At 45.6% G+C, this 27,786-nt stretch overlaps 1 protein-coding gene across 1 annotated transcript in view; it reads left to right on the forward strand.

Annotated features, from left to right (window-relative positions):
* The window catches only part of LOC119385616 (uncharacterized), a 231,271-nt gene that overhangs the window by 188,443 nt on the left and 15,042 nt on the right, over positions 1 to 27,786 (forward strand). Inside the window, exons 4-8 of the mRNA XM_049414038.1 lie at positions 2,090 to 2,155; positions 3,360 to 3,470; positions 15,945 to 16,057; positions 20,155 to 20,207; positions 22,256 to 22,308. Of these exons, the coding sequence (XP_049269995.1) occupies positions 2,090 to 2,155; positions 3,360 to 3,470; positions 15,945 to 16,057; positions 20,155 to 20,207; positions 22,256 to 22,308 (396 nt within the window). The remainder of the gene's footprint in view (positions 1 to 2,089; positions 2,156 to 3,359; positions 3,471 to 15,944; positions 16,058 to 20,154; positions 20,208 to 22,255; positions 22,309 to 27,786) is intronic.

Here is a 27,786-nt window from a genome sequence, read left to right on the forward strand (position 1 = left end):
GTTTTGATGTTACAACAGCTTTTTCTGTAAAACAGACATTAAGCCAATCCGAACATGGTCTAGTACACGATGACGTAACATACAGGGTGGTTAATGATGATTAACAGTGGGGGCAGTGCGATGTCACGAGCTACTTAAAGACCAATGAAAAAAAATTCGGCAGATCCCACGTACCGTGGGAGTCGATGTTATGCGAAGCATGCGGCGGGTAGGTGACTGTGGCGTAACCATTTTTTTTTTACTGAGGGACACGTTACAAAATTACGCTAAAGATTTGTGTAAATTTTACACGCACACTTATATATGTCGAAGACCCGCATATGTGTTATATAACCAGTTGTTTACGGTTGGGTAACGCTGCCAATGGCAACGTGGGTATTACCAACCCCAGAAGCGGTAAGCTGATATGTAGTGCTTATACGTGTCCCGAGAACGCACGCACGTTTCACGAACCCGTGTGCATGTGTGCAAGATGTTCTTGACAGTTCTTGAACAAGGGCATCATCACCGTTATCAGTGAGCACCAGCAGCTGGTCATGACTTGTTATAGGATCAGGTCGTGATCGTGGTGACGAGGGGTTTATGTGTAGTGACGTATGTGGTATAGTATAGCTGTTGGAATTCGTGGATGCCTCGGTCATTTCGTCGACAAATTGTCTGTCGATAGAGCCGGTGACCTGTCGGACCCTGAAGCCACCCTTCGCGTTGGTGAGGTATAGGCCGTCGAGGCTGGTAGGCCTGGATAGTGCTACGTAGACCAGCATCATTGGATGGTGTTTGTCGTATTTGTAGACTACCTGGGCGTATGTGGCCTACGTAGCCTAGTCTACAAAGCGGCTGTCAATCAATCTGGCATCATCCTAGGTCAGCATGAGGCCATCGCCCAGCCTCGTAAGAAATGAAGAGGACACTGCGTCGTTCTGGTGGACTAAGGGCACTTTACGGTGCGGTGATGTCGATATCATATGTAACTTTCGTTAATGCATTCCTCCGGGGTCGAGCAATGCTTCAATATAGCTTGCTGAATCATTGGAATACAAACGTAATGTTTATTAGACTGCTATAAAAGCGGAGCCAACACTGGAACTACAGACGTTAATCTTATATGACGCCTGTATCGTAGGAGTAGACATTATAGGAGTATCGTGTAGTGTTTATTGCTTTCTTGTAAAATTAGATAGCAAGACCACAACCACAATTGACGTTGCACCGATATTACGCCTGCGCAGGCTGTTTTTCCAAACCAGTTTATAGACCTGGAGTGGCTCTGTGGTGGAATACCTGATTGCCACTCAGAATGCTTCGGTTCCATTCCTGCTGGGATCCTAATTTTCATTCTTTCCATTCGTTGAGTCAACGCTGCCGATGTTGGTTTTCCTTAACGCTCTAGCATTTAAGTTAACAATGTCTGTTCTCGCCGTTCCTGGGTAGATATAAACTGTCAATCACCTGTGGCGCATACCCGTACACCGCGGCCCGTGGTAAACGGGTATGTGCCACACGTCTCTAGTGGAAAGGGTTTGATGACGTACGCGATAAGATTTGAACATTATTCATGTCATGACCCGGCAGTCATATTCATCAAATCCTCTTACCCTCCCATGCAAATTTTGGTCTACACCAAGTTAAGGAGGCGATCATGAGAGCACCCAGACGTAGGCGGCTAGATAGATAGAGAGATAGATACGTAGATAGAAACGCTCAAAGTGCCAGAGGTTCGCTAAGAAATGCTTCGCATTTAAAATAAACAAGTCATGTTGTATAGGAAAATGAAGTTCTTAGCGCAGGTATCGTATCACTAGAACATTGAATTCAATGACCTTTTACTTAAGCCGGGTATCAGTCACACCGAGAGTCGGTGAACACACTCAGAAATATTTACAGCATTTGAAGCTATTTTCCGGACAAAAGAAAGGAATGTTTGCAAAAGGAAGCAGTTGGCATCAATAGCATTAATGCTGAAGCAGCTTAAAGCAGTTGAAAATGTCTTGTTGGACATGCAACAACGCAGCGAACAAAACTCCTAGCTAATACATTTAAAAAGCAGCACTAAAATAAAGTGAAAATGATTGTTTTTTTTTTCTCTCAGGAGACACGATGATTCCACAAGGGGCACATCCGTGGAATCTGATGTTCACGTGAAGCTAGGACTCATGTACGTATTGAAGCTACCTATTTTGGAAGTTGTGTGTCTTATTAGCCTGCTTTAAACGTGGTTAAAATGCTACATTGTCCACGGCGTTAAATTATGGTTCTTTACGTGAAATTAAATAAGGACGTGCACTTATATATTGAGAGTCTCCTTAAAGCGCAGGACATGCTCGTTTCCGAATGAAATGAAGGAATTTTACTGCTTGTGCAACTGCTGTTATAGCTTGTCATTAATAACAATATTATCTGGGGTTTTACATGCCAAAACCCAGATAGGATTGTGAGACATGCTGTAGTGGAAGGCTCCGGAAATTTTGACTATCTGGTGTTCTTTAACGTGCACTGACATCGCACAATACACGAACCTCTAGCATTTCGCCTCCATCGAAATGCGACCGCTGCGGCTGGGATCGAACCCGTGATCTTCGTGTCAGCAGCCGAGTACCGTAACCGCTACAAAACCTCTGTGGAATAAAATTTATTATGATATAAAGCATGACAATACACTGAATGTGGCCCCACTGAGCGTAGTAATGGCCACTAAACTCAAGACTAAGATCAAATATATGGACCATAAGAAGTAATGTAACCACAGGCCAACAGGGTTCACAGAGCAGCACAGAAACTAAAGATAAATCTCAAATGACAAAAAAATGCTAGCATTCAAACGTTTCAGTTGAATTGAAAAGAACTTAGATGCAAATTTTATTTACTCTGCCATGCGTAATTATTTTCCCACGGCGCTCGATTGCTGCTCAACGTTGGAGGTCATCCAGGAGTCTTCGCGGATAAGTCATCGATAACAGTTGCCGCGCTTCCACAAAACTTTCAACATAGAAACTATAACTAAGAACAGGCAGGAACGGTGGTGCTCGAACACTGCACCATGCAAACTGCGTCATGATGAAGATTAGCACAAGAAAAATTAAATCAATTTGGTAAAGGAAACCGGGACGTAGTAAAGAAGATAAAGTTTTGGCTTCTGGTATGCTTGCGATAACACTTTTTTCATAAGGACATGACAAATGTGGATACAACGCTAGCGCTTTTTGTTACATGTTCTCTTCCTGCCGTCCTCATAGGGCCTATTATGAGTTGAATAATATTTGAAACGATGCACTGTGCTGTTATGTACGGATACTCGGACAGGATTATTGACCACAGATCAACATATGCTAGATGGTTAACTCATTTTCGATTGGTTTCAGCTGGTCGACAGTGTCACACACATCGGAGCAGCCTTCCCAACTGGCACCAGCTCTGTTGGCGGAGGGTTGTGCGGAAGGGTCAACGCTCGAGATGCTTCGCGCAGTTAGGAGGTCGGTATCGGTTTCCGCAGATTGCAAGTTTGTAGTTTGAATGACTTGAGCATTCACATTTTTTTTCGGTGCCTACGTTTGTAGAACAAAGTGGCCTCCATTTACAGAAACATACGTTAAAAATAAAACGCAAGTACCTTCATATAAAAAAGAAAACATTAAAAGTCTTTACTTGCGACTGAGAGCTATGATGAAGAGTTCATTTGTACATAGAAGTGAAAAGGTTGATATAAAAAATTGTATTTTTATGAGTCCTTGGGGAATGGGTCCCACTTTCTTACTTGCAACAACGTACAGCCAGGATAATTCGTACCTATCAGATATCTGAAGGAAAGAAGATGATTCTTAAGGGCTCGTTTTCTTTGTTAGACACAATATTAATGAGAACTAACAGACAATAACGCCAAGGAAAGTATAGGGGGTATTATGTGTAGTACTTAGAATATAAATGTGAAGAAAGTAAAGTGGACGAAAAGATAACCTGCCGCCGGCAGGGACCGAACCTGCGACCTTCGAATAACGCGTCCGATGCTCTACCACTGAGTTACGGCGGCGGTCATCCTCCCGTCCACTTTATTGGGTATATATGTGCATTTAAACCTTGGAGTGTTAGTCAGCGCCAATCGCAGCCATGGCGGCGAGTGTGGAACACTCTTTTTCTGCTTTTCTGGCGTCACGTAGCACGTGATCTTTTTACGAGCTGGCAGCTGACCAATAATCCCTCGCATACTACCTGAAGGCATCAAGTCTGCCAGAACGAGACCCTTGCTATGAATGAAGGAAAGAAGATGATTCTTAAGGGCTCGTTTTCTTTGTTAGACACAATATTAATGAGAACTAACAGACAATAACGCCAAGGAAAGTATAGGGGGTGTTATGTGTAGTATTTAGAATATAAATGTGAAGAAAGTAAAGTGGACGAAAAGATAACCTGCCGCCGGCAGGGACCGAACCTGCGACCTTCGAATAACGCGTCCGATGCTCTACCACTGAGCTACGGCGGCGGTCATCCTCCCGTCCACTTTATGGGGTATATATGTGCATTTAAACCTTGGAGTGTTAGTCAGCGCCAATCGCAGCCATGGCGGCGAGTGTGGAACACTCTTTTTCTGCCTTTCTGGCGTCACGTAGCACGTGATCTTTTTACGAGCTGGCAGCTGACCAATAATCCCTCGCATACTACCTGAAGGCATCAAGTCTGCCAGAAGGAGACCCTTGCTATGAATGAAGGAAAGAAGATGATTCTTAAGGGCTCGTTTTCTTTGTTAGACACAATATTAATGAGAACTAACAGACAATAACGCCAAGGAAAGTATAGGGTGTTGAAAACCAGGAAGCGGAACCGAAGTAGAGAACGTCTTGTTTATTTGACGCTGGGTGAAAAACTAAAAACGGAATGCGGGCTCGCGCTCGGGCACACCTTCGCTTGTCACTTCTTCTTCTACTCTCCTCTTGATAAGCATAATATTTAACAGCTCCCGGCCGAACAACTTGTGCGGGGCTTGCTTCTTTTCAAGTCTCTTGTTTCCGAGGTACCGAATCTTGTCCAGCAGATTCCAGGTGGTACAACATCTGTACTGGTCTCCGCAACGTGGTTCCACAAGGAGTGCGCACCTTGCATGAGCGAACTTTGCCGTCGCTGCCCGGAAATACTTCGGTGACCTGTCCCATCTTCCACAATTGCCGCGGCGAGTTTAATTCCTTTATCAGTACGATATCTCCTGTCTTCACGGATTCTGTGCTAGTAGTTTCATTCACATGAGCTGAACGAAGTTCTTGGAGGTACTCTCGTCGCCACCTGTTCCAGAGATTGTTTAACACTTGTTCTTGATGTTTCCATCTTCGTTGAAGTATGTCGCGTGTCGACGACGCTTCTTCGGCTGGTGTGCTCGCACAGTCTGTAGGAAGCATAGTCAATCTTTGGCCTATGAGGAAATGACTTGGCGTAAGTGGAGTCGGTTCAGAGGATTCTGTATAAACAAATGTAATCGGTCGTGAATTTATCATAGCTTCAACTTGAATGAGGATGGTAGAAAGTTCTTCGTAGTTAAAGAAATGATTTCCCAGTGTTTTCTTCAATGTAGACTTCACGGATCTAATAAGTCTTTCCCAAAATCCTCCCCACCAGGAATCTTGTTCAGTGATGAATTTCCAAATGATCTTGTGACATCCGAAATACGATTGTACTTTTTGCGATTGCATTAAGTCATGAAGCCGCTGAATCTCCCTTGAGGCCTTTCTAAAGGTCTTGGCATTGTCGGAGTAAATTATCCTACAGATGCCTCGTCGTGCCACAAATCGTTTAAAAGCTAGTAGGAACTTGTCGTAAGTAAGACTGGTGACGAGCTCCAAATGAACCGCTCTGACGACTGCACATGTGAAGATGAGTATGTAACTCTTTTTCGTAGCTTCTCCATTATCTTTTCGTAGAAGGGGTCCAGCAAAATCTACACCACAGACTTCGAAAGGTGGAGAAGGCTGGACACGGTCTGCTGTTAGGGGTGCGAAAGGCTCTGAGTATTGCTTGCAGGAATATCGTCGGCAGACGGTGCATTCGTTTATGACTGTCTTTACAACCTACCTGGCTCTCAGTATCCAAAATCTTTCTCTCAATTCCGTTAAGAGAAAACTGAGTCCAGCGTGTAAAAGTCGTTGATGTTCTTTCTTCACCAACAATTGTGTGAATGTGTCTGAAGCTGGAAGCAGAATAGGGTGCTTGGAACTTTCACGGAGGTTGCTGAACTGAAGTCGACCTCCCAAGCGAAGAAGCCCTAATTCGTCGTGATAGGGACTGAACCGCTGAAGTGCAATGTCCATTCGACGTATATCTGGTCCCAATAATTTATCTTGCGTTCGACGTATCCAATAAATTTCGGCCTCTTGTAATTCGGTTGCGTCTAGAGGTCCTTTCTTTCTGGCGTCTGTATGTCGGAAATTCCTAGCGAAACGTTGTATCCACGCAGTTGTACGCATCAGTCGGTTATAAGAGCTGTAGTCATCGATGTTTACAATCGTAGGTTCTGGTCGTACAGCTGCATTCAAACACTTCGTTTCCTCTTCTACGTCGACTGTATCCTCGCTGTAGCAGGGTTCGTCGAATGTCGTCTCAGTGTGGAGAAAGTTTGGTCCTTTCCACCAAAGCGAACTTTGTAAGAGTTGTTCCACGGTGGCTCCTCTAGACAGCAAATCGGCTGGATTCTGATCACCTGGGCAATGTCTCCACATATTCACTTCGGTTAGGGAGAGTATCTCCGCAACTCTGTTTGCTACGAACTGTTTCCAGCGCTTCGTTGAACTTCGTAGCCAATGAATTACAATCATGGAGTCTGTCCACATAACTGTTTCAACGTCCGTTAGGTTTAGGGCACGTTTCACTGTTGCAATAAGTCGAGCTGCAACAAGCGCTCCCATAAGCTCTATTCGTGGGACAGTCATATTTTGTAGAGGTGCGACTCTCGATTTGGCTATTAGTAGCTGAACCGTTATGTCTCCATTGATGTCTCGTACCTGAAGGTAGAGCACGGCGCCATACGCAGCAGGGCTTGCGTCACTAAAGGGATGGATTGTAACCCGAACATTGTTGCCCAGGAGGAATTGACCAAAATGTCTCTTAACTTCCAACTGATTAACTATTGGGAGGCCTTTAGTCCACGCTGTCCACTCCAGTAGAATAGTCTCGGGTAGAGGAGCATCCCAGGTGTATTTCTGTATCCACAGCCTTTGTACTAATAACTTCACCACCAGAACGAAGGGCGCCAAGAATCCGAAAGGATCGTACATGAGTGAGGCAAAGCTTAGAATCTGTCGCTTCGTAACCTTTGGCTCATTTAACGATTCAAGCATCTTGTCTATCGAAGGCTTTAAGATGTCTTTGTCAGTGTCCCAGACAAGTCCAAGAATTTTTTTTCCGTTTCCTACATCGAACTGTATCTTCATGTCCTTACTGTTGTAAAAGTTTCGTAAATGTTCATCATTTGTCGTCCACTTTGTTAGGTGCATCCCCGCCTTTTCCAAAATACTGAAGCAATCGTTGACGACTTGCTGTGCTTCGTCTTTGCTCTGTGCTCCGATGACCAAATCATCTACGTAGAAATGATCCTTCAACAGTTTGGCAGTCGAAGGGTACTTGTCTTCCACGAGTTGAAAGTGGTGTCGCAGAGTTGCCGCAAGGAGAAAAGGACTGCTGCAGGCACCGAAAGGAACCCTTGTCATGCGCAATTCTTCAAGGTTAGTAGACCCTTCCTCCAACCAAAAGTAGCGAAACGCGTCTCGGTCGTGTTCAGCCAGTGACACTTGAAGAAAAGCTTTTTCGATGTCGGCGGAAATTCCAATCTTGAAGCAGCGAAACTTCAGCAGTAAGTCCAGTATGTCGGGATTCAAATTCGGCCCTGTCCACAAGACATCGTTGAGAGAAGGAGAGTCCGAAGCGCTAGATGAGGCGTCGAACACCACCCGTACTTTTGTTGTAATTCTGTCACGTCTCACTACCGCTCGGTGTGGCATGTAGTACGTGACACGCCCGCTCGTACTGCTCGTTGTGACCTTCTCAGCAAAGCCATAGTTGTAGTAGCTCCTTATTGCAGTGTCATATTCCTTGTGAAACTCTGGTTCTCGACACAGCTTTCTTTGTAGAGACTCCAGCCTCTTCAAAGCGACATCCCGGTTGTCTTTAAGCTCGGAATAATTGCCGCGCCAAGGGAGTTCAACTTCGTAGCGTCCATTGGTTTTAACAGTTGATTCCATGAAGTTCTTCAGGACGTATTCGTCATCTTTCGAATGTCTTTCTTCGTGGGCCAGTCCCAGATGCTCCACTTCCCAGAAAGCCCTCAATTGCTGTGAGACGTTGGTTTCCATCAGGTGTATGTTGAAGGTCCTTACGGTCTCTGGCTGGAACTTCTGCGCACTTCTGGTATCTCCATGTAGTGTCCATCCCATGATTGTTTCGATGGCGGTTAAGGAGTCGTCCAGTCGTTGAATTTTTCCGCTGACGAGTTGCCAGTAATAGTCAGCTCCTATAAGCACGCATATGCCAGGCTCATGTGAGACCTGGTATACGGTGACATCAGCCAAACGTAAGTCCCTGTCTCTTACCCTTTCAAGCACATTTGTCTCTGTCAGTGCTGACAAGTCACTGCATACTTCTGGGACTTCTATAGCCTCTATTTCAATCGAGTTTGCGTCGTACTGGCTATGTAGCGTAACGCGTACTCTCCGATAATATTTCCGAGGTGCAGAAATGTTTCCGAATCCAGAGATGGTGAGCTGCTCTTCAGCTACCACGGTGGCTTTCAGCTTCCTAGACAACTCTTCCGTGATGAAGCTGCGTTGACTGCCACCATCAATTAATATTCTTACAAGGCATTTGTCTCGAGTGCCCACAGCCCAAACTTGCGCGGTCTGCAGAAGTACTGTGCTCTTTAGCGAGTCTGTAGAAGAGCTGGATACAGTGGTCTGCGTTTCGTTATTCTTCTGTATCCATTTTGGGTCGCACATCGTTGTGATGTGTCGTCTCTTGCATTTCGCGCAGCTTAACCTCTTCCAGCTTCTGCATTCTTTCGCTCTGTGAAATGGTTTAGCGCATCGGAAGCAACATCCCAACTTGCGCAGTTTCTCTTTTTTCTCATCTAATGTTATCTCAGATGGGCAGTCATTCACCGAGTGATCTTTGCCACTACATAACACACAACTCTTGGAATCCAGTCAGTTACCCTTAATGACCACCGGTTATCCTGCCGACGTGCTACGTGGCCGGCCCACATCCATTTTTTCTTCTTAATTTCAACTATGATATCCTTAACCCCCGTTTGTTCCCTGACCCACTCTGCTCTCTTCCTGTCTCTTAAGGTTACACCTATCATTTTCCTTTCCATCGCTCGCTGCGTCGTCCTCAATTTAAGTTGAACCCTCTTTGTAAGTCTCCAGGTTTCTGCTACGTAGGTAAGTACCGGTAAGACGCAGCTGTTATATACCTTCCTCTTGAGAGATAGTGGTAGACTACCATTCATGATTTGATAATGCTTGCCAAATGAGCCCCATCCCATCCTTATGCTTCTAGTTATTTCACTCTCATGGTTCGGCTCCGCGGTTACTACCTGTCCTAAGTAGACGTATTCCAATAGAGGGCAAACGCGTGAGGGGAAGACAGAAAATTAGGTGGGTAGATGAGATTAAGAAGTTTGTAGGTATAACGTGGCAACAGAAAGCACAGGACCGGGTTGATTGGCGGAACATGGGAGAGGCCTTTGCCCTGCAGTGGGCGTAGACAGGCTGATGATGATGATGAACACACAACTCTCTGGATCAAGTTTTACAGCTAACATAGACGCAGAACCTCGGTTATGGTCGTTGGATTTGGGTTTTCCGGTTAAGACTCGTTCTCTGTGGTCATCCGTCAGCAGCAAAGCCTGTTCCCGGCTTCTCACTTCGAGGCTTAAGAAGTCTAGAAGAATAGACAATTCTTCTAGTTGGTCACTTGTACCGCTTGAGTTTGTCGAAGACAAGGTGCGCTGAGTATACCGGAGCACCATTTCTTGTGGAAGGTTTTGAATTATTGCTGTTCTCAGTAACACTCCGTACTCTTTTTCTTCGACTCCAAGGTTACGAAGGGATCTCACGCGGGTTTTTACCTCTTCATACAGCCTTTGAAGCCCTTCAAAATCTTCGCATGAGCGGACTTTACGAAGGTTTAGAAGCCGGTGCATGTGGTCAATAACAATCAGCGACTTATGGCCGAATCTTTCTTTGAGAAGATCTATAGCTGCGCTATAACTTTCGTTCGTTGTGGCCAGGCCGCTGATGACACCTTCCGCTTTACCCGACAGGTAGCTCCGGAGGTATTTCAATTTGTCCACGTCTGCGAGATGGCGGTTCTGATCAATAGTTGACTCAAATTGATCCCAAAACTCAGGCCATCTAATTGGGTCTCCATTGAACTTCGGTAGATCGAGCTTAGGTAGTTTAATCTGTGCACGTGCTTGATGAGAATCATCGTGAGATGCGTGCGTAGCTACAGCTTGAGGAGAGGACAAAATGCGTTCAGCGTGGGACTTTGCGAGGACGATAGAATCTTGATATGGCCCCACGCTGTTAATCTCATCTTCAAGGTTATCGTCAGTGACATGCTCTTCTATTTGGTTGTCAAGTTCCGTGAGCATCGTTTCCTTTATCTTCAATAGGTTAAGATGATCGGTTAGCTCACCAGTTGGCGTTGGTTCCGTCCGCATAAGAGCCGTCATGTCGTTGATGATCCTGGTGACCGAAGCTCGAACGGTAGCACGTTTCCGTCGTAGCCTTTCCATGTCGTCACGTCGGGAATCGAAGGCTCGTGATGACGTGGATCGTTCTTGGTTTCTCTCCCAGCGTCTTCGCGTTGATCGCGTCGATCGGCCGTCCTCTTCAGGTAGCTCGCTTCATCGTCAGGGGTCTTCAACTGTTCTTCTATCCTGGTCACGGCACCATACTGTTGAAAACCAGGAAGCGGAGCCGAAGTAGAGAACGTCTTGTTTATTTGACGCTGGGTAAAAAACTAAAAACGGAATGCGGGCTCGCGCTCGGGCCCACCTTCGCTTGTCACTTCTTCTTCTACTCTCCTCTTGACAAGCATAATATTTAACATAGGGGGTGTTATGTATAGTATTTAGAATATAAATGTGAAGAAAGTAAAGTGGACGAAAAGATAACCTGCCGCCGGCAGGGACCGAACCTGCGATCTTCGAATAACGCGTCCGATGCTCTACCACTGAGCAGGTTCGGTCAGTGGTAGAGCATCGGACGCGTTATTCGAAGGACGCAGGTTCGGTCCCTGCCGGCGGCAGGTTATCTTTTCGTCCACTTTACTTTCTTCAAATTTATATTCTAAATACTACACATAACACCCCCCATACTTTCCTTGGCGTTATTGTCTGTTAGTTCTCATTAATATTGTGTCTAACAAAGAAAACGAGCCCTTAAGAATCATCTTCTTTCCTTCATTCATAGCAAGGGTCTCGTTCTGGCAGACTTGATGCCTTCAGGTAGTATGCGAGGGATTATTGGTCAGCTGCCAGCTCGTAAAAAGATCACGTGCTACGTGACGCCAGAAAGGCAGAAAAAGAGTGTTCCACACTCGCCGCCATGGCTGCGATTGGCGCTAACACTCCAAGGTTTAAATGCACATATATACCCCATAAAGTGGACGGGAGGATGACCGCCGCCGTAGCTCAGTGGTAGAGCATCGGACGCGTTATTCGAAGGTCGCAGGTTCGGTTCCTGCCGGCGGCAGGTTATCTTTTCGTCCACTTTACTTTCTTCACATTTATATTCTAAATACTACACATACCCCTATACTTTCCTTGGCGTTATTGTCTGTTAGTTCTCATTAATATTGTGTCTAACAAAGAAAACGAGCCCTTACGAATCATCTTCTTTCCTTCATTCATAGCAAGGGTCTCGTTCTGGCAGACTTGATGCCTTCAGGTAGTATGCGAGGGATTATTGGTCAGCTGCCAGCTCGTAAAAAGATCACGTGCTACGTGACGCCAGAAAGCCAGAAAAAGAGTGTTCCACACTCGTCGCCATGGCTGCGATTGGCGCTGACTAACACTCCAAGGTTTAAATGCACATATATACCCCATAAAGTGGACGGGAAGATGACCGCCGCCGTAGCTCAGTGGTAGAGCATCGGACGCGTTATTCGCAGGTCGCAGGTTCGGTCACTGCCGGCGGCAGGTTATCTTTTCGTCCACTTTACTTTCTTCACATTTATATTCTAAATACTACACATAACACCCCCTATACTTTCCTTGGCGTTATTGTCTGTTAGTTCTCATTAATATTGTGTCTAACAAAGAAAACGAGCCCTTAAGAATCATCTTCTTTCCTTCATTCATAGCAAGGGTCTCGTTCTGGCAGACTTGATGCCTTCAGGTAGTATGCGAGGGATTATTGGTCAGCTGCCAGCTCGTAAAAAGATCACGTGCTACGTGACGCCAGAAAGGCAGAAAAAGAGTGTTCCACACTCGCCGCCATGGCTGCGATTGGCGCTGACTAACACTCCAAGGTTTAAATGCACATATATACCCCATAAAGGGGAAAGGAGGATGACCGCCGCCGTAGCTCAGTGGTAGAGCATCGGACGCGTTATTCGAAGGTCGCAGGTTCGGTCCCTGCCGGCGGCAGGTTATCTTTTCGTCCACTTTACTTTCTTCAAATTTATATTCTAAATACTACACATAACACCCCCCATAATTTCCTTGGCGTTATTGTCTGTTAGTTCTCATTAATATTGTGTCTAACAAAGAAAACGAGCCCTTAAGAATCATCTTCTTTCCTTCATTCATAGCAAGGGTCTCGTTCTGGCAGACTTGATGCCTTCAGGTAGTATGCGAGGGATTATTGGTCAGCTGCCAGCTCGTAAAAAGATCACGTAAAAAGATCTTTTCGTCCACTTTACTTTCTTCACATTTATATTCTAAATACTACACATAACACCCCCTATACTTTCCTTGGCGTTATTGTCTGTTAGTTCTCATTAATATTCTATCAGATATCTGGTAGCTCAAGTTTTTTCAGAAGTAGGAGCGGAAAGGAAAGACTCACAAACGCACTCACAAACGAACGCGCATCACTGGGAAATAGGCTGTAAGCGCGCTGCGCACGCTTTTGTAATGTGACTTAAGGAAATGATGATCCATGTTCACTACACATGTATAAACTATAGGCCTTAAGACTGTTTTCACACAGAAGATTGACAATTTCTGAGTGCGCCCAAAAATAACTTTCGAACGCGTTAAGCAGATTTGACAGTCGCCCTTTGGCGGAGGGAAGGGTTCTGCGACGCTGCCCGAAACCGTCTTCAGAACAGAAGGCCCTGAAAGCGCTGCTGCGCTTTTTACGGACAACTGGTCTGAGAGAAACACTAAACAGTGTCGTATGTTCGCTTTTCTTTCATTTTTGTTTTCGTTAACTTTTTTTCTGTAGCGCATCCTTTCTGTTCTCTTTCATTTACCTTACCCTCCTTCCCCTGCGCAGGGTAGCCAGCCGTTCTAAGAACTGGTTGACCTGCCCGTCTTTCCATCTGTTTCTTTGACTCTCGCCTTTAAGACGCTTATCACACACACATTGATATACTGCACCGATTTTGTAACCATGAACTTAAAGGGACGCTAAAGATAACACCGATTTTCCTCGTATTAATAAATTACTATTTCACAATACCAAAATCACCAATCTTGCCTCGAGAAGACGCGTGGCAAGAGAGAAAAGGCGCAAAAAAGAGAAACGTGGCTGATCCCTCCGTCATAGGATTCTGTATAACACGAAAGTGAAACATATCTTCACAGAAGTAGTGCTTATTGTGCAGTGATATGAGGGCTTCTACAATGTCTATTGGCGTTTGGCAGCTATAGCACTGCTTGACGTGGATGAACCCATGTTGACGCCTAATGGCACATCTCCTTCGGGACGACTGACGCCCATGATCATGATTTAAGCGCTGTGGCAGCTGGAGTTGTTAACATATACTTGGACACAGCGTATCGTGAATCCTGCGCAAAGATGGCACCAAGAAGCACGTAATAAACACTGCAACTCAAAAGCGTCATCTTTTGAGGAGAAAAACGGCACGCACACTTCCGAGTAATAATGAGCTACGCCCGTGCACATGCATAGACTATCACATTGCGCTTCAGCAACACGGCAGGCAGAGTTTCGTAGCTTTAGCCGCGAACGCGTGCACGCGTTCCCCGTCCCGCTGGCCTCTGTCTCGCTCCACCAAGACACGACATTCGTCAGTCGACATCGTTACCTTTCTGCGGCATTTATTGCAGCAATTTTATTAGACGGTGCTGTTGCACTCGAAGCAGTCGGCGGCGGAGATATACCGTTCGTGCACGTGGAAGCTACACTACTCCGACAACGAGCCGTCACACGCTAAACAGAGCGAAAGTCAAAGAACGTAACTGCGTCTATAGGGCGACTCCCCGATGATAGCGCGGCCAGTTGGTATCGAGACGCTTTAACCATGAACTCTTAGATTGCGCGCCGGCATGTTTCCTGCCGGCGCGCAATATCGGAGGCCATGCTTTAACTGCGTCGTCGCCGAATCTTTCCCTATCGGCGCTATTAAGTATCGTGATGCATTGCTTTACTTCAGCGCTCACAGACGGCGGCACCGCCTCGCGAAGCCCCGCAGCCCCGCCAACAGAGAGCAACGTACGAGAGAGAATACGTGAAAGGTATAATGCACGCTTTGGCAGTGTAGTGCATGTGCTTCGGTAGCTTGTACGGTTGAGCCCCGTGCGCTTGTCGTCTCGGACCGAGAAGGCGTAGGTTCGATTTCCGACGGCGTAACTTTTCCTTGTAGTTTTTTCTTTGTCATCTGTTAGCGTCCGTTTTACAGATGTCATGTTTGTGACGGAAATACGCCACTGAAGTCTTGGCGGACGTCGGTATAAAACACTTTAGTGATAGAAGAAAATGCGGGGGGGGGGGGGTCGACGTCACCTTGAAATCCCTGCACCACACCTCGTGACGCCGTAGATTTTGACGGCGTTCACTAGAACCTACGTCGCTCCTAATCGGTAAAAATGAAGTGCATTGTCCTCTGCGGGGCCCGGAGGATATTTCCTTAGGCCAATGTCCGAAAATATGAAAAATGCACTTTGAAATCCGTGCTTCATTCGCAGATAATTTTGGAGCGAAATTTAAAAGTGTGACCCTGGCTTTGATTTTTTCCTGCATTAATAAACTTATGATAGTGAAAGTAACAACATTAGAGTTCTCAAAGTACAGTTTATTGATCTAAACTGCTTCATTGTTTCACTTTAGAGTCCCTTTAATAGGTTTGTGAGCTTATGTTTGACTGTAGGAAAAGTCTCAGAGCACTGCTTTAAGGCGCTGCGAGGTAGTTTAGGATGATGACTTTTTCGAAGCAATTTGTGGCGCACAATACATGTAGCAACTACTAATTCCTGCAAAAGTAACGGGCACCACTCGTAATACCATTTACTAAGTAGTGCAGAAACACGCCATTGCACTCTGCTGAATCGTTGGTCTTGTCCTCTGAAGCTACCCGCTAAGCTTCTGAACATGCCTCACCTAACCTTAGCCGTCACGAAGACGTTTTCTACGACTATGAACATAAAAGCCCCTCTACCGCTACGCTTATCGATCAATGCAAAGCTCTGTTTTTTAATTAGTGACACCTTTCACTGACACTGACGAAAATGCAAGCCTTTTCAGTGCATTTCAGATTGATCCTACAAATTTGAAGAAACGGCGTGTGGCTATTCTTTCAGTATTGAAAAAGGAATTGGTTATGTACAAGGATAAAGTGGTTTATTTCACTGGCAGAGTAGCCTCTGCTCTAAAGCTTAAAAGATTGTCAGCCGAAGTGCGAGAGCTTCCAAAGGAAAATTTACAATTTTTTTCTGTTAAAAACGGGTGGTTATGTTTCGTGGATGATAATGTACTTTCTTCTTTTTTACACTGCCACAGACTGGCGACTGAAATGGACTCGTACGACCAAGCTGGCATGATGTCCGGCGAGATCGTTGTGGATGGCGAGTGCAGAGAGTTGTGCCTGTGGGGATTCAAGATCAGAAACCAAGGTGAGTGCGACGGAGCAAATATTACGCACTCGTATAAAGGTAGCATATACAGGAAACATAAATATATCGACGAATTTCACATTACTGTGTGTGTATTTCCCTGTTTTGTCTCATATGCGATTTTTTGTCAATATGTTTGTGGTAATCACTCGGAGCTATGAGCTTTATCTATTAAACGAATGTTGTCCTGTGCCTGAGTGTTAAGCCTTGTGCTAAAATTTAGCCTGATTCTTTTTTCGCTGGATGGTACTGCGTACTTGTAACACGACCTTTCTGGTATTTGGTGAAATTCCGTTTGTCATTTCGCAACCGCCCTTCCACTCACTGTCATTACGCTTATAGAACGATAGACTACATCGCCACAACGCAGATAACGCAACATCGTATGTGCTATACGGGAGAAATAGAGTTCGTCTTCAGTAGAAGGCATAACCATAAGACTATTACAGTTTCTAAGCGTGGTGTTAGTGACACTCCACTTATAAAGCGGCCTCACATTTTGAGTATCACTTCTCATGAATTCACACAAAACACTGTTAAAGTCACCATAGACAGAGTTATTAACCATCTGGAGGATTGTCCGGTAGTAGACAACCAAGATACGATGATAACTTCAATAACTTTCACTCATGTCAGCACTTGTAAATACGCATCGTCAAACTGTCATTGCAAAGGATAAACAAATCAGCGGCAGTAAACTTCAAATGCTGCACACAAGTCACAAATAAGGGAAATTGGCGTATGCTTTATAACTTTTGTGATGACAGTGTTTGTTGTAACAGCGTTTGCTGTAACACCACTTGAGACCATGGTGTCGAATGTGGGGCATTCTTTTTTGCCAAATGCTGTTACGTAGCACGTGGACTCTTCACGAGATGTCAGATGACCTAAAACCTCTCGCGTGCTACCCAACAATATCAAGCCTGCTGGGACACCTGTATATAATGACCCCTCTTTGGTTAACTTCATAGTGAAGGTCCAGCTTCCGCGGTTCGTTTGATGGCTTTGGGCAGCCTGCGAGATTTGGTCAGTCCAGCTTGTAAAGTGCTACTTGAGAGTACTTGAAAAAAAAAAAGAATGCTCCACATTCGCCGTCAAGATGACGACTGCCGCTTGCGGACACTAAAGTAGAGAAGCACCGAATAAAGTGGATAGGGGAACGGTCACCGCTGTAGCATAATTCGTATTGCGAAGGTTTCGAGTTCGGTACCCACCAGCGAGTAGCTTTTTTCACACACTTCATTTTATTTTCTTTTTACTTCATAATTATTACACTTCAATTTAAAATTATAAATTACGCCGCGTATGCTTTTTTTTATTTCGAGAGTTTGCCCAACGGCATACATAGTTAAATATACAGATAGAGGCCGGTTTGCGCTTTATACATCAACAGTGCTTTATGGTGGGGCCCATCGAGCCACAAATCATGAACCGGTGGTATCGTCGGATGAAGGCCCACTGTTCTCAGGTAGCGCCGCAGTATCTGGTTCAGGCCAGGGCACGTCCACAACAGGTGCTTGATTGTAGCCGAGGACGCTACAGTGGTACAGAATGGGCAAGTAAGTATCCCGAAATGGTCCATGCAGATGTTGTGGTCAGGCATATGTGACCGACGGAGTAAGTGCCGCCCCCACACGAAGTCTCCGCAACACCACCTCCTCCTGGCGGGTAAGCCCGCCTGGGAGGTTTGAACCACACGGTGGAATTAAATCTCGTGTGTTGCGGCGGAGAATCTCCTTGCGGTGGAGGAAATCACCCCGGGGATCACTCGGAAAGGCACTTCTAGAATGCGCGGCAGCTCACTGTAGGTGGCGGTGTCAGCTTGTATGTGAGCAGAAATTGTGTCCCGTGGTATCCACTGTACCTTATCTGGCCAGGCATCTGTGTAGTTATGCGCTGTATGTCGCCTGCCAAAGTGTGTGCGTTGTATACCTTGCGGAGCTCCTTTATGGCTGATGTAGAGTCGGTGCGTAATATAGTAAAGGATGACGACGATGCAGAAGCCGCGCTCACTAACTTTGTTGCGTCTCGTATGGCCAGAAGTTGAGCACTGACCGATGGAACCGGAGCTCTCAGGAGGTACAATCGATTGACACACAGGTTTTGGTGCCCCGGCACCACGACTGACATAACCACATGCGTGTTCGTGCAGCTCGCATCAGTATAGGCCACCAGTGAGCCTGTCGGGAGTGCGGCATCTGCTTCTTCAATGTGGTGCCGGAATGTAGTCGTTGAACGAGGGACTGGATTTCGGAGGCGGCCGATAGGTTTTTTATCTGTTAGTTGCCGGTTTTTCTTGGCTGCATTATCTGTTCGCTCCATAGGGTTCTGTCTTGCGAATAAATTGACTCCTCATCCATTCTCTTTCCTTCGTTCACTGGGTACATGTGGCTCTTCAATGAACCTCCTTCACACTAAGTTTCAGAGGTACATACCACGTATTCGATGGGCATGTGACGCTCTTTAACGAATTCGTGTGCACCAAATTGGGTTACCGGGTATGAGCAGATAGAGCGAGATAGAGATATAGGTAGAGAGAGAGAGAGAGAGAGAGATAGGGAAAGAGAGAGAGAGAGAGAGATAGAGAAAGGGAGAGATAGAGATAGAGATGAATATAAGAAGTACTGAGAGGTTAAGTAGACTATGTTCAGTTTTCTGCCCTACACGTGGAGATGGAAATGAGGGGGTAAAAGAGAGAGAGAAAGATAGAAAACATGAGTGTATGCAAGTCACGATAAACAAGTACAGTTCAGCGTGTCTACAGGCAATCACTTAGTTCCGTCGCCTTCAAGTACTGCAGGAGGGCTCTTGTGGCTTACTGGGCTTATGAGCTGTGAACAACCAGGCTCCCAATATCGTTTCTATAGTAAAAGGCCGATCCGTCCATGTGTCATAACTCCAAATGTTAAAAGACTATGGATCACCTCTTGTGCCGCTGTTCCCAATTTTACCAACATCGCCGGACTCGCCTAGTATGTGCAGCTAAGCTTGCGGCCAACGAGGATACAATTCTCAGCGTTTGCAGGAACCTGCGCGTCACGAATGTTCACGAGCCTTGTTGTAACACCGCTATATAAAACGGTGTGTTTAGATGACAGCACGAGCGAGGATTTCCGTTGCAATAAACACCTCATACGGGACGTATACACTTCTTCAACGTAAATCGCATCAGCGTCGACTGTCGTCGTGAGACAAGTTGTACGAATTTTTTTTTGCTTAAGAAGATACACACATGACGCACTAATAACGAAGACAGTCTCAGGAATTTCATTTACAATTTTTCTTGCAAAACATGTGTTAGCTACTTTGGTGGTACACTTTTCAGATGTCTTGTGAGAACAGGAACAAGTAGATTCCGAATGCGCCCCTTTATAGACAGTCAGCGCAAATTCGGCACGATAGACAATCAATGGTCCCTGCCGGTGGCAAGTTATCTTTTCGTCCACTTTACTTCCTTCGAATTTATATCGTAAGTACTACAAATAATACCCCCTATACTTTGCTGGGCATTATTGTGTGTTAGTTTCCATTAATATTGTGTCTAACAAAGAAAAGTGAGCCCTTAAATGTCACCTGCCTTCCTTCAACGATAGACAATTTGAAAGATAAATCGAAGAACGTCGAAGTAAGGAGGATATGTGATGTTTAGTGGCACAAGGGCCACATGTGGCTAAGGAACGACGTTTTAGGAAGAGTGCGTTAATGGAGAGATGTGTCGAAGGGTTGAGAATGAACGAAGGGCAGTATAGCGTTTTTTTTTGTGGTCCTGGTTTTTGTATGTGAGTAAACTGAAAGGATGCAGTCAGACGTAAAATTAAAATGTCATGGCAAAAAATCGCAGAGGGATCATTACAGGGATGTCACGTCCGTTGCACAGGATTTCTTAGTGGATCTTGTCGAATAGACTTGTTTGGATGCTTTGTTTTGGTGATATGCTACCCCTCCTTAAACCAGAATGTAATGTGATTTTCTCAGCAGATCATTTCAAGTTGTTATTTTGTGGAACATAATTACAAGGCGTTGTTAGACAACTCTGAGGATAAGCTACCTGTCTTGTGCGGCCTCGTTGAAGTTAACATAAAAACATCTTGTTGCAGGTAATATACATGATGGCGCTTGTGAAGAGGACCACCACTTTGGCTTCCTTGAGGTAATGTTAACTTTCGTGTTCTAGCCCTGAGTACAATCAATGCGTGAAAACAGCAGGTAGAGTTTATTAGGTGAGGCTTCACTGAAACCCTTACGCGGACTACCAAATTTTTTTCAGGAATCGAAGAAGTCTTGCAGATCGTCACTGAAGGTTACTAAACTACGTCGTGTGAAGTACGATTACATGTGTTTGACATAGACTGCAGAAACTTGTTTAAAATGAGTGTGTTTATATTCTGCCAGGTCTGCACTATATACTAGATGCTGAGATAGGAGGACACCTGCTTTGCCCCGGCGAGGGCACGGCGCGGCCGCCGGGAGTTTGTAGCACTCTACAATCTCCACAAATGTTTACGCACCTGGCGGGTGCCTTAATGTTTTCTTTGATGACAGGCCCTGTTTGTTTTACCTGTTCCTCTTTCACTTCTGAGGCACGTATTCACGTTTACAAAAGCGTTGTGCTGCCTATTACTCTCTTGTAATAAACGACGGTTTTTATTTAACCATGGTCACACTTGCAATTAGGCTTAAATGTATCAGCTGTCTCAATATTGTTACGCTTAAAGGAGACCGTCAAGGTTGAAAGGGGCTGTTTATTACGTCGTGAGGGTGAGCTCAGGAGCGGCCGACTAGTTGGTGATTTTTCACCTCGTCCTCTTCTCTCTTTCTGACCTGGAGCGGCAAGCACGTTCACTGTGGTCTTCGTTGTCCTCGTCCATATGCGCAACATTCCTTTCCTCTTAGACGAAGGCCGCCGGACGAGTCAGTCGATTTGTCTCGGTGTGAATAATTTCAGGCGGGCGACATGGACAACTTGTGTCTTGGCAGATCTTCGACCACTCGCAGTGAGGCGAGCTATCGTGTAGGTGACCTCTGTCAGTCTGTTGACTATAACAAATGGTCCATCGTAAGTGGCCAAAAACTTTTGGCACAAACCGCGTTTTCGTGTAGGAGTCCACAACCACACTAAATCACCACGGCCATAGGTTACAGGTCGGTGGTGAACGTCGTAGCGTGCTTTCGCTCTGTCTTGCGATGCCAAGGTGCGTAACCGAGCTATGCGACGCGCCTCTTCGGCAAGGCAGAGGGTCTCGGCGACAGTGACGTTTTCGTGATCACTGAAAGGGAAGACTGTGTCGATTGTGTGCCGGGGCGAACGTGCGTACAGCAAGAAGAAAGGGCTATAGCCTGTAGTCTCGTGGTTCGCGGTGTTGAATGCATACGTAACGAAAGGCAGTACGTCATCCCAGTTCTTGTGGTCGGATGAAACATACATAGACACCATGTTGACAGTTGTCCGGTTGGTACGCTCCGTAAGCCCATTCGTTTGTGGATGGTAGGGGGTCGAGTGACGCAAGCGGGATTCGCACAGACGAAGGAGCTCCTCCACGACATCCGCTGTGAATTGTCGTCCACGGTCGCTGATGATCACGCGAGGTGGGCCATGCCGGAGGATGACGTGTTGTAGCAAGAACAATGATACGTCACTGGCGGTTGCGGAGGGAACGGCCGCCGTCTCGCAGTAGCGTGTGAGGTAGTCGACGCAAACAATTATCCATCGGTTGCCATGTGCTGATTTAGGAAAGGGGCCCAGGAAGTCAATGCCCACTTGCTGGAAAGGTGCGCTTGGAGTTGGCATCGGCTGCAGAAGACCAGCTGGAGCAGCAGATGGACGCTTGTGGCGCTGGCACTGCATGCAGCTGGCCACATACATCTCAACAGACTTTTGCATACCAGGCCAATAAAAGCGTTCCTTAGTCCGATGAAGCGTCCGCGCAGAACCTAAATGTCCAGACGTAGGGTCGTCGTGCATAGCAGTCATAATCGATGTTCGAAGGCTCTCCGGCACCACCAGCAGAAAACGTGCGCCACTGCTGGAAAGGTTCTTCTTGTATAGCAGTCCATCACGCACACAGAAATGGCGTGCTGTAGTAGAGGCGGATGCAGCGGCGAAGTGCCACGTCGTAGCGGCGCTGAAGAACGTACAGATACCTTACACATTGACCTTTCACACTGTGGTTCTGCATACTGCTCTTGCATTTCTTTCAGAATGGCGACATGTACCATTTAGTTCGAACGAGCCAATACGGAGGAAAAAATGGGTGAGCAAATGTTTCCAATGAGCCATTATGCAGCAATGTGCACACTGACAGCAATGTGCACACTTCAACATAGCGCCGTGTGACCAAGACATGAAATCACAGCTAAAACAATCGACAGCGATTTTAATTACGATTACATTATAGTGAAGAAACAAAGATGTGTAGGAAAATGTGCAAGTGTAAAATCGCTCGTGCAGTCAACGTATTGCGTTAGATTCATTGGAAAATTGCGTTAACGCTCACTACAGGGTTGCAAAAACGCTATAATTATTTCTCATTCTGGCACCCAAACATAAATTAGCGAGTGCATCAGAATGTTCATAGCGAGAAACTTGCACAGCAGTCTGCAATTTCCAATTTGCCTGTGGTGGTACGCACACGTGGTACGTACACGTGTTTCTGATGGAGCTGCTTGCTTGCGAATTTGAATCTACACGCATGAATTGAAAGGGTACTTTCACTTTCGTGAGGCTTTCTATCGTCTCGTACGAGCCTCGGTTCCAACAGTGCTACATTACCGCTCGGAGACGCCTACGCATTCGGCGGCAATCCCGCGAATATCGCCAAAAGTAGAGATGTGCGAATATTAGAAAATTTCGAAGAACGGATCGAATATCGTTCTCTACGATTTGCTACTCGAATCGAATAGTACATATTTGAAATGCCAAATATTTTTCGAATAGTTTTCGAAAAGTAATCAGCCATGACGGGAGAACCCTAAAACAACGTAACTTTGGAACAACTAAAGGTCATTTTAGATGCGAAGCATCTCTTGCTCGGGGGTATGTCCTGCGGCCTGGTAGTCCACACTAACACTACGTATGCACAAGTCTCCTCCTTCCCTCTCTCCAACAGCTGCGCGTTACTCTCTCTCCACTTCTTTACAAGCACCTGCTTGCGCTTCTCCTGCGTTCTCGCTTCTGCTCTCGCGGCGCATGCGCTACTCTCCTCCTCTTTTCTCCTGTCCTTCAAATGGTAGAGCGCTGCGCGCGTTCAGTCCAGCGCTTGCTTTGGTTGAATCCTCTGAAATGCGGGCTCGACATGCCGAAATTCTCTCCTGCGCAGCGCCGCGATGAGCGCTAGCGCATGCGCGTCCCCTGCCCCTCTCTCTCCTCTCCTACGCTGCCTCCCTCTCGCGCGCCTGTCGACCGCGTTCGAAATTCTGGTCTGTGCAGCGACGCGATGAGCGCCAGCGCATGCGCGTCCCCTTCCCCTCTCTCTCCTCTCCTACGCTGCCTCCCTCTCGCTCGCCTGTCGACCGCGTTCGAAATTCTGTCCTGCGCAGCGACGCGATGAACGCCAGCGCATGCGTGTCCCCTGCCCCTCTCTCTCCTATCCTACGCTGCCTCCCTCTCGCGCGCCTGTCGACAGCGTTCCCCGCTCGCCCCGTGAGAATTAACGGCCAGGCTAGAGGGAAGATACGACGCGCGTAGTGTTCCTCTTCGCGTTCCACGACGCTAGGTTGGTAGCATGGCCAACGAACGCCAACGGAACGCGATCGTGCAAGTGGTCCGGCTTCGCATCGCCTAATTGTTCTATTTAGCGGGAGATGGTGTAAGTTTTCTTCTTCTGATTACCGGATGAGGGAGTTTTTTCTGAAAACTCCACTCTTACTGAGATCTTACTATGCTGCAGCTGCATCGCACTAACCAGTTCCTGTATTGACCTTGTAATAACCGAAGGTGGGGAATACGACTGCGTTCAGCTCCATGATGAACAACAAAATCAAGCGTTGCGTTTTCGTAAATTGCTCTAGCAAATAGAGCCTTCAACACTGATGTTTACATGCTTTCGGTGCCGAGGTCTATGTTGTGACGACAGATTTTCCTGTTTGGTTACACCTTTAGCTGTATTCGTGGGGGTCGGTTCAAAATTGTTGAGCTTTTTGTCCCAATTTTATTTGAATGCAGACGGCAATTGACTGCTGTAGTCACTTCCATATACTAGCTTACATCAGTTATCATAAGTGAGGTATTTTGAGTCGGTTAAAGGAACCGTAATGTTCTTTGGTGAAAGTTCGTGAATATATTTTCAAATAAAATGTTGTGGAGTTCTAGGACTGTTTTGAAAATGGTTGTCTTACTATTCGAATAGTATTCGATTCTATTCGTATTCGATTAGGTGTCATAACTCTTCGATTCGTATTCGATTCAGTTCCTAAATTCACTTTTCGCACGCACATAGCCCAAAGTGGTTGTCTGGCAGGTGAGGGCCGTGCTGGCACTGGATTTAAAGGATATGGCACTGGAGGTGCTCGAAAAACATTTCATGCTGCTCAGGAGTGAGTAAACGCACCAGGCAAAGTTGCACGGTATTTCAGGCATAAGCATTCAAATAAAATGCTGCACTACTATTTGTTAATTTTTCCTGTTTCCCGGCTCTGGCGTTTATTTCTTCCAACCCCCCCCCCCTCCCCCATCTATCCCTCAAAAACACAGAAGAGGGATTACAATACGTATATATATATATTGTGAGCGCTGACTGTGTAGTTCATCTTCATCTGTACAGGAACCATTGTAATCATCATGTCACGCGGGCTGCGCCGCTTTGGACATTGAAATATAACCTTTCGATTACTGAACTGGGCGTCGTCTTCTAATATATATATATATATATATATATATATATATATATATATATATATATATGTATATATATATATATATATATATATATATATATATATATATATATATATATATATATATATATATAGAGAGAGAGAGAGAGAGAGAGAGAGAGAGATTTGATAAATAGAAATACCCTTTATATCCAACTTTCTTCGAAAAAAAATGGCTTCTCCCCACAAAAATCTACGGCTATATGGAACACCGGGCAGCGTGCAACGCCCCAAGAAGTTGGATCTCCCTCACTAGAAGTCGGCTTTTCCTGTCGGAATGGGGTCTTGCCCGCATGCACGCGGGAGAACAAGCGTGGTGATATAGGAGGGCGCATACAAACTACCGCTTTCCATCACGCGCCTTCCCCCACGATTCCTCGTCATCGAGCCCGTCGACACGTCATGCGCGGTCGCCGTTTGCTTCTCCGCGATGATCCGCTCCCTTCGCTAGCGCGGTGGCTGCCGTGGAGTGGAAGAACCTGCTGTTTTCCGTGAAGCTGGGGTTAATCGACACAGTCGAAGGTGTAGAACGGAAGTCTGAAGTTGCCGCTGCGTACAGCATCCCAAGAATCGTGCTGAGTGCGATAATAAAGAACAGGGCTGACATTAGGGGGGGGGGGGGAGGGGCAAGGCGTGCAAGTAGGCTCCTGACGCCCGATGAGTGTGCACAACTGCGTAGAGCCAAGATGAGTCGCTGTTTACATCGAAACCGTATTTTCTCACGTATAACCCGCCCCTGAATATAACTCGCACCCCCAACTACCGGCACCCTTCATCATCATGAAGCAATGCCGTCGGGCGAACATAGGCAGCGAAAATACGGTAAATTCCTTAAAAGCTTTATATTGAATTATACGATATATCGAGGTAATTCCCGTTTTGTTCTTGCGAGTTCGATATATGCTAGTTAGAGTATTCTCAGTTGATTGCATTGTTACTATCTAGTCGTTCTCTTTCGGTAGCCTAGACCTGACCACTGGTTTTAAATTGTGAAACTTGGTTGCCGGGATGGTAATTAACATTTGATTTACATTCATTCACGTTAACAGTTGGGTCCTTGCATGCCAAATCATCCAGCGTTTTTTGGACCATCACAAATATGGTTGAAAAAAATTTCACGTTTTTCTTGTAGTTCGAAACTCGTTCTGCTCGTTTATTTCTGTTGACAAAAATTTTCCCGGCTGTTTGTGAGAATCTAGTTTTGCGCCGACTGAGCTAAAGGGCATCAAACAACATTCTTTTCAAAGGACGTTTATGGGATGCACTCGATAAAATGGTATTGTCGGCAAGCTAATGAAGTGATGTAAGCGTAAAAACAATGACTTATTTATGTATATCGATTCTTCGAGGGCTTTTCGCACGAGCAATATTGAATGAAGTTGCAATGTTCGATATTTTTTACAGGAACAAGGCAAACTCAAAGGGTAGAAATGAATTATGTACTGGTGGCCTGTTCAACATACTACAAAATAAAAATAATTTAGTTGGTGAAGGTTTAGCAGATCGTCTGAAAAAAATGCTAATTTCGCTTTTTTTGAGAAAAGCTATGTATTCAGCGTCAAAAAAATTTCCTTGGTGGTCGGAACAAAAATATGCACTATAGTTCATTTGAAAGTTCTATGTATTAGCTGAACATTGGCAGAGTTACAAAAGGGTATTATTTATTTAGCTTGAGAAATATTTTTTTGAAATTTATATCTCCACCAGCTTTTCGCCGACGTAACTCAAGCGGCATGAAACACTCACAACGGCAATCTTCACTCCATGCCTACTGACCTGGGACGGAGACGTCAAACATGGTACTGTCTATAAAGCAACCCCATTGCTTTATATTCCATTGCTTCCATTTCCATTGCTTTCTAGACAGTACCGTGTTTGACGTCTGCATCCCAGGTCAGTGGGCATGGCCTGAAGATTGCCGTTGTGAGTGCTTCATGCCGCTTGAGTTACGTCGGCGAAAAGCTGGTGGAGATACAAAATTTCAAAAAAAAAATTTCTCAAGTTAAATAAATAATACCCTTTTGTAACTCTGCCAATGTTCAGCTAATATATAGAGCTTTCAAATGAACTTTCGTGCATATTGTTGGTCCGACCACCAATGCAATTTTTTGATGCTGAATACAGAGCTCATCTAAAAAAAAAGTGAAAATCGAAATTTTTTTTCGGAAGATCCGCTAAACCTTCACCAAATAAATTATTTTTGTTTTGTGGTATGTCGAACAGGCCACCAGTACATAATGCATTTCTACCCTTTGAGTTTGCCTTGTTCCTGTGAAAAATATCAAATATTGCAACTTTATTCCATTTTCCCTATTGAAAATTCATCCACCATGAGGAATGGTGGATTCCACCATCCACCATTATGGTGGATTATGGTGCTGGAAGATGGTGGCACGTGGTGTATGCTGGATGCTGGCGTATGATGGATGCTGGAGAACGACGGAACGTAAAACGGCTCTACAGCGTCGGCTACATCGTGCCTAGCCGTCACACATAAATAATTGTATAGAAGGCAATGTAGAAAGCACTAGTACAAAAAAAAGAAAAAAAAACGTACGCAAAAAAAAAAAAAAAAAAACTTCCGCCACCGGGAATCGAACGTCCGACCTGCGGATCCCGAGCCGAGTACTTTACCACTACGCCACGCTGACACTTGCTTAGCGACTTGCAAAATGACTAGTCAACATACTAATACACCGTTTGGCTTCAGCTCTGTATGTCTCATACTGGAGACAGACGCGCTCTTCACATCCTACTAAAATTTGCGTAGTTATTAAACGCAAACAAACTGCTGCCGCTAACGAATGGCACGTCGATAATGGCAACAGCGCTAACTTTCTTTTAGAATTCACAACGTC

The sequence above is a fragment of the Rhipicephalus sanguineus genome, chromosome 3 (genome assembly GCF_013339695.2).
Source record: "Rhipicephalus sanguineus isolate Rsan-2018 chromosome 3, BIME_Rsan_1.4, whole genome shotgun sequence".
NCBI classification, from domain to species: domain Eukaryota; kingdom Metazoa; phylum Arthropoda; class Arachnida; order Ixodida; family Ixodidae; genus Rhipicephalus; species Rhipicephalus sanguineus.